At 39.8% G+C, this 12,237-nt stretch overlaps 2 protein-coding genes across 3 annotated transcripts in view; both read right to left on the reverse strand.

Annotated features, from left to right (window-relative positions):
• LOC116714991 (protocadherin gamma-A12-like) overlaps positions 1 to 12,237 on the reverse strand; it is a 188,203-nt gene that overhangs the window by 145,302 nt on the left and 30,664 nt on the right. The window lies entirely within an intron of this gene.
• LOC116714984 (protocadherin gamma-A1-like) lies at positions 1,652 to 5,088 on the reverse strand. Its single transcript, XM_032555803.1, is given in 2 exon segments — positions 1,652 to 1,949; positions 1,951 to 5,088. Coding segments are annotated over 2 exon segments (2,427 nt in total). The 5' UTR covers positions 4,093 to 5,088; the 3' UTR covers positions 1,652 to 1,664.

A 12,237-nucleotide genomic window follows, 5' to 3' on the forward strand; every position in this document is an offset into this window, starting at 1 on the left:
CTTCTGCGCTTATCAAAGAGAAACGAGCACCGGTGGCAGCAATTTCACTTATTTCAAAATGCATGCTATCTCTTTTGAACGTCGGAGAGTTATCAGTTTATATCTGTAATCTCTACCGTAATCTGATGCAGCTCCATAGGATTCTCTAAAATCATCTCAAAAGTGAAACTACACGGCGTTGTGTCACCACAAAGCTCCTCCCGGTCGATTCTCTCCTTTACTGCTAAAATCCCTTTGTCTGACTTCAGCTCCGCGTACTGGATGCTCTCTCCGCTGACAATGCGGGCCCGACCAGAACGGAGCCTTTTCAGATCCAAACTAAGATCCTGTGCAATATTACCGATCGGTGAGCCTTTTTTCATCTCTTCTGGGATCGAATATCTGATGTGTCCAGTCACAAAATGACAAATATAACAAAGAAAAATCAAATTGAAAAAATTCTGTCCGACGCAATAACGCCATTTTATCCATCCGGTTCTGAGCGGTATTATACGAACCATGGTTAGAAAAAAAAAAAAAAAAAACATAGACAAGAATTATATGTTTTCTATTAATCCAAATACTACTCTTCACAGAAAAAAATATATTACGACAGGTAAACGTAATCCTTAAATTTCCTTCGTATGTCTAACTAGAAATGTCTTTTTTCCCTCACAACAGCTCTGATGAAGTAAAGCGGCTCCTCTCTCCACAATGAAGGGAGGAGATGTCTGGACATGCAACTCCGTGTGTTATGTTGATCAACAGCGTCCCTTAGAGTACAAACTATGTGATACAAATGGAGGTTTGCAATGAGAAAGAAATGAGATACGTTCACTCTCTGATATTAATAACCGGTCATCAAAATATAATGAAAATAATGTTTATACTGAAATCAATTCGCTAGTGTCAATTGAAAGTCTCTGTCTTATAGGAAACAAATCAGAGTTCCAGTGGAGCATTTCATAGTAGGATTAACATTTTCGGAAAAAGACAACTTTCTTTCTCAAACATGAGCTTTTCAGATTGTTAATTAGCGTCTTCGCATATTCTGATTGCATTAGAAGTTGTACTTAAAGTTAACATCTTTATTCAACTCAAACGGCAAAAAAAACCCCAAAACAAAGCAAAAAAATAATAATAATACAATCTCAGAGAATCTCTCTCTCTGTCTGTGTATCTTATTACAGCACATAATATTAACTGAACAAATTACTGAAGGTTATCGTAATTACTTGAATAATAAGTAGCTGGTTGAATGTGAAATTACATTTTTAGAGATCACGGGCCGTGTAAACTATTACAAACACGCCATAATAGAAACATTAAACATCTACTGCATAAAGTTAAACATTTTTCACAGGGCTTTATTCCTTACACATACCAGCAATTAAACAGAAAAGCCTCAAATATGACTAACTTACAAAAAGAACTGCTGAAAATTATAGAGTTCTCAATTCAAATTCAAAACATTTAACTAAAAAAGGACTAACAAGGGAATAAATACTTAAGCCTACATTGAAATTCACTTTGTCAAAGCAGTAATGCAAAATTTTTGAGGGATTCAGATTTAGTAGCTGTCCGTGGTGCTAGAAAAGACGCTACCCTTCTACAATAATGACGCTTTATTATATAGTAGCACAAGAAAGAGAAGATTCACTTTCTAACTCACCTCCAAAGGGGAGTCAGGGTTCATCCAATATGTTCTTCTCACTCTGTATCCGCTGCATCGTCCCAGAAGAAAAGGGATCCATTATCAACACGTTCTGACTGTTTGCTTGGTCGAACTTAATGTCACTTTTTCTGGAGTCAGTCGTCCTGCACACCTCGTAATTGTACACGTGTGGCAGAGTTCCTGTTCCCATAGTGTCTGAGTAACGAGGAGGATAATATGGAATCACAGGGAGGCTGGAGTGATACAGGATGCGAGACTGTCTCCATCTGTAGATCTTCACTGATATAATAACCACCTAAACACGTGATGAAGAGGAAGGAAACCACAGCCAGAGCCAACACTAAGTAAAAAGTCAAGTTGTCATTGTATTCCTTATCGTGTGGAAAGTCACTGAACTCCGACAACACTTCAGGGAAGCTGTCCGCCACGGCCACGTTAACAATGACTGTAGCTGAACGAGAGGGCTGCCCGTTGTCCTCCACTATGACAGTCAGTCTTTGTTTCACAGCATCTTTATCAGTCACCTGACGGATAGTTCTTATTTCTCCATTCTGTAAGCCCACTTCAAACAGCGCTCTGTCTGTGGCTTTCTGTAGTTTATAGGAGAGCCAGGCATTCTGTCCAGAGTCCACATCCACAGCCACCACTTTAGTCACCAGGTAGCCCACATCTGCTGAACGAGGCACCATTTCAGCCACCATGGAGCCACCAGTCTGGACTGGGTACAGAACCTGAGGAGGATTATCGTTCTGGTCCTGGATGATCAGTTTCACAGTCACGTTACTGCTGAGAGGAGGAGAGCCTCCATCTTGTGCTTTAACGACAAAAACTAGCTCTTTAAGTTGTTCATAGTCAAATGAACGTGCCGCCAGTACGACTCCAGTTTCTGCATTCACAGAAACATATTCAGAAACTGACGATCCGGCAATATTTTTGCCTTCTAAAATATAGGAAATGCGAGCATTCTGACTCTCATCGGGATCATTGGCTTTCAGAGTGAGGACAGAAACACCTGGGGAGTTATTCTCTGTAATAAATGCGCTGTAAACACTCTTTGAAAACAATGGAGCGTTGTCATTCACATCAGACACTTTAATATTAAATATTCTTTTAGCAGAAAGTGGAGGTGTTCCGTTGTCCGTTGCAACAACAGTGATATTATATTCTGATACGGTCTCACGGTCTAAGACTGAATCTGTTGTCAAGGTGTAATAGTTTCTTAGATTAGACTTGATCTTAAAAGGAGCTGTCCCTTCAATTCTACAGCTCACCTGTCCGTTATCACCTGAATCCAGGTCTTTCACATTTATTATGCCAATTGTTGTTCCAGGAGGAGAATCCTCTGATATGTGACTCGTGAATGACGTCACGCTCAAGACAGGGGCGTTGTCATTTATATCTGCTATTTCAATGATCACCTTACTGGAGTCTGTCAACCCTCCTTGATCCTTAGCATCAATTCTAAGTTCATACTTTTTGTCCTTTTCATAATCTATATCACCTTTTACGGAAATTACTCCTGTTTTTTCATCAACCGAAAATAAATCACCTAGAGCGCTGTCGAGGTCTGAAAAATAATATGTCACAATTGCGTTTGAACCAAAATCTGCGTCGCTGGCATTAACAGTGGTGACGTAAGTGTCTTTAGGAGACATTTCCGTCACCACAGCTTTATACACAGACTGATTGAAAACAGGCGCATTATCGTTAACATCAAGAACAGCGACATTAATATTTACGGTGCCAGATCTCTGAGGTGTTCCTCCGTCCACAGCGATCAGTTTCAGCGACAGATTTGGGTTTGCTTCTCTGTCTAATGCTTTCTGGAGAACCATCTCTGCGTATCTTTTTCCCTCTGCGTTTGAATGTTGCTTAAGAATGAAATTATCGTTCTCGCTCAAGAAATAATCTCTTAGTCCGTTCATACCAACATCCAGGTCTTCTGCGCTTATCAAAGAGAAACGAGCACCGGTGGCAGCAGTTTCACTTATTTCAAAATGCATGCTATCTCTTTTGAACGTCGGAGAGTTATCGTTTATATCTGTAATCTCTACCGTAATCTGATGCAGCTCCATAGGATTCTCTAAAATCATCTCAAAAGTGAAACTACACGGCGTTGTGTCACCACAAAGCTGCTCCCGGTCGATTCTCTCCTTTACTGCTAAAATCCCTTTGTCTGACTTCAGCTCCGCGTACTGGATGCTCTCTCCGCTGACAATGCGGGCCCGACCAGAACGGAGCCTTTTCAGATCCAAACTAAGATCCTGTGCAATATTACCGATCGGTGAGCCTTTTTTCATCTCTTCTGGGATCGAATATCTGATGTGTCCAGTCACAAAATGACAAATATAACAAAGAAAAATCAAATTGAAAAAATTCTGTCCGACGCAATAACGCCATTTTATCCATCCGGTTCTGAGCGGTATTATACGAACCATGGTTAGAAGAAAAAAAAAAACATAGACAAGAATTATATGTTTTCTATTAATCCAAATACTACTCTTCCCAGAAAAAAAATTATACTACTTTAAGCAAACATAATCCTTCCTAATTTTCCTTCGTATGTAGCAATGTCTTTTTTCCCTCACAACAGCTCTGATGAAGTAAAGCGTCTCCTCTCTCCACAATGAAGGGAGGAGATGTCTGGAAATGCAACGCCGTGTGTTATGTTGATCAACAGCGTCCCTTAGAGTACAAACTATGTGATACAAATGGAGGTTTGCATTGAGAAAGGAATGAGATACGTTCACTCTCTGATATTATAACCGGTCATCAAAATATAATCAAAAGCATGTTTTTACTCAAATCAATCCGTTAGTAGCGTAAAATGAAAGCCTCTGTCTTATAGGAAACAAATCAGATTCCATAGTGGAGCATTTCATAGTAAGATTAACATTTTCGGTCAGTATCCCTTTTCTGATATGAGTCTTACATGTTTTCAATTAGCGTCTTCAGAAACACCCATTGCATGAAGAGGGAGCCTACAGTTTTACTTCTCTAATTTTTTTTATTTAGCTAAAATACAAAACAAAAACCAATAGACCTCATTCTCTCTCTTTCGCACCCTCTCTGTCTAATCAAAAGTATTTAAAGATCATGGAATGTCTGAAGTATTACACACAAACCACAGCAGAGACATTAAACTTCTGCAGCTTAAAGTCTAGAAATGTTCACAGGGCTTTATTCCTCACAACTTCCAGCAGTTATAAAGTCAAGCCTGAAATATGACCAACTTACGCAAAGAACTGCTGAAAAACTATATTCATTCATCATTTCAAATTAAAATCACTTAACTCAGATATAGACTAACAACAAAATAAATACTTAAGTCTATAATGCAATTCACTTTCTCGAAGCAGAAAAGTGAACGCAAAGTATTTGAGGGATTCAGATTTAGTAGCTGTCCGTGGTGCTAGAAATGACGCTACCCTTCAACAACAATGACGCTTTATTATATAGTAGCACCAGAAAGAGAAGATTCACTTTCAAACTCACCTCCAAAGGGGAGTCGGGTTCATCCAGGATGTTCTTCTCACTCTGAATCCGTTGCATCGTCCCTGTAGAACTGGGATCCATAATCAACACGTTCTGACTACCACCTCTGCCGAGCTTACAGTCACTCTTTCTGGAGTCAGTTGTTCTGCACACCTCGTAATTGTACACGTGTGGCAGAGTTCCTGTTCCCAAAGTGTCTGAGTAACGAGGTGGATAATATGGAATCACAGGGAGGCTGGAGTGATACAGGATGCGAGACTGTCTCCATCTGTAGATCTTCACTGATATAATAACCACTAAACACGTGATGAAGAGGAAGGAAACCACAGCCAGAGCCAACACTAAGTAAAAAGTCAGGTTGTCATTGTATTCCTTATCGTGTGGAAATTCACTGAACTCCGACAACACTTCAGGGAAGCTGTCCGCCACCGCCACGTTAACAATGACTGTAGCTGAACGAGAGGGCTGCCCGTTGTCCTCCACTATGACAGTCAGTCTTTGTTTCACAGCATCTTTATCAGTCACCTGACGGATAGTTCTTATTTCTCCATTCTGTAAGCCCACTTCAAACAGCGCTCTGTCTGTGGCTTTCTGTAGTTTATAGGAGAGCCAGGCATTCTGTCCAGAGTCCACATCCACAGCCACCACTTTAGTCACCAGGTAGCCCACATCTGCTGAACGAGGAACCATTTCAGCCACCATGGAGCCACCAGTCTGGACTGGGTACAGAACCTGAGGTGGATTATCGTTCTGATCCTGGATCAGGATTTTCACAGTCACGTTGCTGCTCAGTGGAGGAGAGCCTCCATCTTGTGCTTTGACCACAAGCTGAAACTCTTTTATTTGCTCGTAATCAAATGACCGAACCGCGCTTAGAACTCCGGTTTCAACGTTTAAAGACACGTAAACAGAGACTGGATTTCCACCAACTTGTGTGTCTTCTAAAATATATGAGATTCTGGAGTTTTGGTTCCAGTCCGAGTCCCGCGCTCTGACAGAAAATATAGAATAGCCAATTGGATTGTTTTCCATTACGTATGCAGAATAGCTACTTTTGTCAAACAATGGAGCGTTGTCGTTGACATCCGATATTGTAAGGCGCAATTCTGTTGATGATGACAGAGGAGGATAACCGAAATCAGTAGCAGTTACCGTTATGTTATACTCTGGGACAGATTCCCTATCTAAATCTTGATCTAAGACCAAATTGTAGTAGTTTGTTAAAGATGATTCAATTCTAAAAGGAAGTTTTCCAACTACAGAACATTTAATTTGACCATTTTTGTCAGAGTCAGCATCTTTAATGTTTAAAATAGCGACTGTTGTACCAGTAGGTGCATTCTCCACTATTGGACTGGAAAAAGACATCACATTTATTACTGGGGCATTGTCATTAATGTCAACTACATCAACTATAACTTTACTTGTGCCGATCAAGCCACCCTGATCTTTTGCCTCAACTCGCACCTCATATCTCCTCTGTTTCTCAAAATCTATTTCGCCAAAAACATAAACTGTGCCCGTGCTATCATCGATGCTAAAAACATCCCCGGCACTCCCCTTCATTTTAGACAAACTAAAAGAAATGAGCCCATTTGATCCGCTGTCAGCGTCTGTTGCGTTCACGGTAATAACACTTGTACCTTTAACAGTGTTTTCTACCACAGACGCTTTATAAACCGACTGATTAAATACTGGAATATTGTCATTGGCATCTAACACGGTCACATCTATATTCACTGATCCAGATCTCTGCGGAGTCCCTCCATCAACTGCGATTAGTTTCAAATGCAGATCGGGACGTTGTTCTCTGTCTAAAGCCTTCTGCAGCACCATTTCAACATTTTTACTTCCGTCTGTATTTACATGTTGCTTCAGTATAAAATTGTCGTTCGGTGATAAAACATAATCTTTCAACGCGTTTTGGCCTACATCTAAATCCTCTGCGGTCTGCAGCGGAAACTGCACCCCGACAGCAGCTAATTCGCTGACTTCAAACCTGATTGGTTTATCTTTGCTTGGAAAGACTGGAGCATGATCATTTATATCCAAAACCTCCACAGTGATTCTGTGCAGTTCCATCGGGTTTTCCAAAATCATCTCAAAGCTGAAGCTGCAAGGCGTAACATCTCCACAAAGCTGTTCTCGGTCTATTCTGTCGTTCACCAGGAGGATCCCTTTGTCTGCATTCAGCTCGGTGTATTGAACGTTTTCTCCGGTCACAATACGGGCGCGTCCCGTTCGGAGCCGTTTTACATCCAAGCCGAGATCTTGCGCCACATTACCGATGACGGAGCCCTTCTTCAGTTCCTCTGGAACAGAATAGCGAATCTGTCCATCTACCATGTGAACGAAATAAAGCAGAAAAACAAGCAGCCCCATTTGCCGTTGGGTCCCGGAAAATAGTCGCCATTTCATCCATGCGAAGGACACGCATTTTATATTCCCCGTCATTTAAAGGTGTAAGCGATAACTGTCCAAATGATTATTTACTCTGTCGCGGTTTAAAATGCTATTTGATGTTTTTCTCCAAAATATTTCGATTTTCCAAGTCTTCTTTTGTCAGTGCAGCTACTGCCTTGAATTTGCAACCAACTAAAACGAAGCGCCTCCTCTGCACTTTCTGCATGAGGACAGCCTTAGTGACGAGATGCACAGAAAATCTTTTACAGACCAACAGCGTCGCTTAGAGTTAAAAAAAAAAAAGTCAAACGAGGGCTAAAGACTGTAATACTCTTCATGAATCTGTTATATATATTATATACAACAGATTATATATATATATATATATATATATATATATATATATATATATATATATATATATATATATATATATATATATATATATCCCTCAGTGTAGGATTTAATGCTGCATTTAAAAAGAAGAGGGAGATAAAACAGATAAAAATAATAAAGCTAGAGTAAAATGAATGAATGTACAACTAAAGACAAATTGCTAACATCAAGACAGAAAACTCAGAAGCATGTAATCAAAGCTTAAATTACTTCCTGATAGCGTCAGGAAGTGATATAGCGATGACATGTCGTCTTGCTTTGACCATTATTTTTGGGGAATTAAAAAGCCAGGTGATGATTTATAACATATGATAACTGATGATTGTTCTCTTTTAACCAACACATCCAGACGCGACCACATCAGGCCAGCACATTTTCGGCAACATGGGCTTGTGGATGTTTTCAGAATTCCAATTAAGATTTTTATATTTTATATTAATGCCGAAAATAATTATGGCCTTTCTTTTCTCTCAGAAATTCCACCATTTTGTGAAAATAAAACGGCAATGCAAATCTGCAAATCTGCAAATCTATGCACGTTAGCGCCTACAATGTGTCTGCATACAAATCAGAGAGTATATTTACGCACCTGAGGGAGAATTTTAAGGACTAAAGACATACATGAGTTGACAGCACCTCACATTTTTATCCCCTACATATTTTTGTCCATTTTACGTTGTGTAGCAGCAAAGTCATCTAATGTAGAGGACTATTATTTTCAGATGTATTTTAACTCTTCTTTTCAAATGTTTTGTAAATTGACATATAACTTACAGCACAGAGGAAAGGCAGAATGACAGAACTAACCTCTAGTGGAGAGTCGAGTTCATCCAGGATGCTCTTCTCACTCTGGATCCGCTGCATTGTCCCTGTAGAACTGGGATCCATTAGCAACACGTTCTGACTACCACCTCTGCCGAGCTTACAGTCACTTTTTCTAGAGTCAGTCGTTCTGCACACCTCGTAATTGTACACATGTGGCAGAGTTCCTGTTCCCATAGTGTCTGAGTAACGAGGTGGATAATATGGAATCACAGGGAGGCTGGAGTGATACAGGATGCGAGACTGTCTCCATCTGTAGATCTTCACTGATATAATAACCACTAAACACGTGATGAAGAGGAAGGAAACCACAGCCAGAGCCAACACTAAGTAAAAAGTCAGGTTGTCATTGTATTCCTTATCATGTGGAAAGTCACTGAACTCCGACAACACTTCAGGGAAGCTGTCCGCCACCGCCACGTTAACAATGACTGTAGCTGAACGAGAGGGCTGCCCGTTGTCCTCCACTATGACAGTCAGTCTTTGTTTCACAGCATCTTTATCAGTCACCTGACGGATAGTTCTTATTTCTCCATTCTGTAAGCCCACTTCAAACAGCGCTCTGTCTGTGGCTTTCTGTAGTTTATAGGAGAGCCAGGCATTCTGTCCAGAGTCCACATCCACAGCCACCACTTTAGTCACCAGGTAGCCCACATCTGCTGAACGAGGAACCATTTCAGCCACCATGGAGCCACCAGTCTGGACTGGGTACAGAACCTGGGGTGGATTATCATTCTGATCCTTGATCAGGATTTTTACAGTCACGTTGCTGCTGAGAGGAGGAGAGCCTCCATCCTGCGCTCTGGTTACGAATACAAATTCTTTGATCTGTTCATAATCAAACGATCTAACGGCATGAACGACACCACTTTCTGAATTTACTGAAAGATATTCAGAAATTGGGGACCCACCAATCTGTTTCTCTTCTAAAATGTAGGAAACCCTAGCATTTTGGTTTTCATCGGAATCTTTAGCACACAGAGTTAATATGGAGACGCCAGGAGAATTATTTTCTTTAACTTCAGCACTGAACATGTTTTTTAAAAACACAGGGGCATTGTCATTGATATCCGAGATCTGGAGATTAAACGATTTTTTGCTTGAAAGAATAGGAGATCCTTGATCTGAGCAAACAAGAGTTATGTTGTATTCTGAAACAGTTTCTCGATCTAATTCAGCATCAATTGTTAAGGCGTAATAATTTCTGACATTGGATTTTATTTTAAAAGGAACATTCCCTTCAATCCTGCATCTCATTTGTCCGTTTTCTCCTGAATCGAGGTCTTTAACATTAATGATACCAATTGTTTTACCAATAGGTGAGTTTTCTGAGACTGGGCTGTTAAAAGACATAACGGTAATGACTGGAGCATTATCGTTCACATCAAGAACCTCAATTTCAACTTTGCTCGAGTCTGTAAGTCCTCCCTGATCTTTTGCTTCGACTCTGAACTCAATTCTTTTGTCTTTCTCAAAGTCAATTTCTTTAGTCACATATATTTTTCCCGTGGTTTCATCTATATCAAATAGATCAGTTTTCCCTGCTTTTGATTTTGAAAAATGATATGTTATTTGAGCATTTAAACCGCTGTCTATATCGCTTGCATTGACCGTGATAACATGAGTGCCTTTTGGGGCATTTTCGGTCACCGCGGCTTTATATATTGTTTGATTAAACACTGGTGCATTATCATTAACATCTAGAATTTTAATATCTATTAATACTGTACCAGATTTCTGGGGGTTTCCGCCATCCACAGCAAGCAATTTCAGAGAAAGGTGTGGCTTTTTCTCTCTATCTAAAGATTTCTGAAGCACCATTTCGGCATATTTACTTCCATCCGGATTAACATGCTGTTTCAAAACGAAATTATCGTTTGGAGTTAAAATGTAGTTCTGCAGGCCGTTCTGACCAACATCTTTGTCATCCGCGCTCTCTAAACCAAAACGGGAGCCGAGTGCTGCGGATTCGCTAATTTCAAATTCCAAGTGATTGGTCTGGAAGGTGGGAGCGTTGTCGTTCACGTCCAGGACTTCTATGGTTACAGGGTGCAGCTCCATTGGATTTTCCAATAAAATCTCAAAAGTAAAGCTGCACGGCGTGGCATCTCCACAGAGCTGCTCTCGGTCGATTCTCTCATTCACGATTAAAGTCCCTTTGTCTGCTTTCAGCTCGGTGTACTGGATGTTTTCTCCGGTCACGATGCGGGCCCGACCCGAACGGAGCCTCGTCAGATCCAAACCAAGGTCCTGCGCTACGTTGCCAACAAGAGAACCAATTTTTAGCTCCTCTGGGATCGAGTACCGGACCTGCGCATTTGCCGGATGAAGAAAGGACAGCAGAAAAACGCACACAAGCCTCAATCGCCATCTTACGCCACCTTCTCGTTGCAGGTCTTTGAACTCCATGTAAAAACTAGTCTTCGAGCAAACGCAGCCACAATCAAAAAACGGTTTAGCTCAGCGACAGGCACATTTTCTTTGAAATTATTTCTGTAGTCAAATATGAAGTCGTGTTGTGGATTAACGTCTATAGTCTGCTGATGTAAAATGCAATGACGAAGGAATAAACCAGCTCTGCCTTAATATGCTCCAAAAGTCTCCCGCATTCACCAGACAACAGCGTCACTTAGAGGAGAAAATGAAGAACTCCTAACTTAAACTCTGCTTAGTGTTGGGTAAAAGTGTCTAGCGCAACTTTCCAAAGAACTCTTGTTCTAGTGCATGATTGAATCCTACTATCATGTTCGAAATAAAAAAAAAAAACAACAAACTATTTTCTTTTAAAGTCGTCCTGTCTCAAAATCACTAAGTGAAGCATTCATGTATCTAAATAAATACATATATAGACACAGAGTTTATTGTCACGCAATTGTACGTTTAAAAACGTACAAGGTGAAAGAAATTCCGTTGCAAGGCTCCAATAATAAATAAATGATAATAAAAGTATTGATGTAAATATTTAGGTCTTCTATAGTTACAGGGTGCATATATGAGAAACATGCAAGTAAAAGACAATATTCTTAATTTATTAATGATATACTGAGCTGGGCAAAGCAACCTGAATTCAATTAACAAACATAAATCTACAGAATGAGCGTAATTGCCCAAATTTAATTTGGAACATTTCATAGCAATTTCAAGTTTAAGATTTAAATTGTCATGTTATATAAGGTCTAATAAATTAACTAATCTTAAGTAAAATATATACTTTAAAAGAAAAACAAATAAAAAAATATATAGAATGACATTTAACCAATGATTATTTTGAAACACTGTAATATTAAATATCCATAGTGAGATATAATTAGCAATCAAAAGGAAAGACTACATTAGCTGAATCTGCATCATAACTAAAGTAAAAGCTTCATCTAAAGTATCTCTATCGAAAGCACACCTCATTCCAGTGGAAGCAAAAACTTTAACTCAAAATGCCTGAAACTTTTCTCTTTATAAAAATCACCCTA

This window comes from Xiphophorus hellerii, chromosome 23 (genome assembly GCF_003331165.1).
Source record: "Xiphophorus hellerii strain 12219 chromosome 23, Xiphophorus_hellerii-4.1, whole genome shotgun sequence".
NCBI classification, from domain to species: Eukaryota; Metazoa; Chordata; class Actinopteri; order Cyprinodontiformes; family Poeciliidae; genus Xiphophorus; species Xiphophorus hellerii.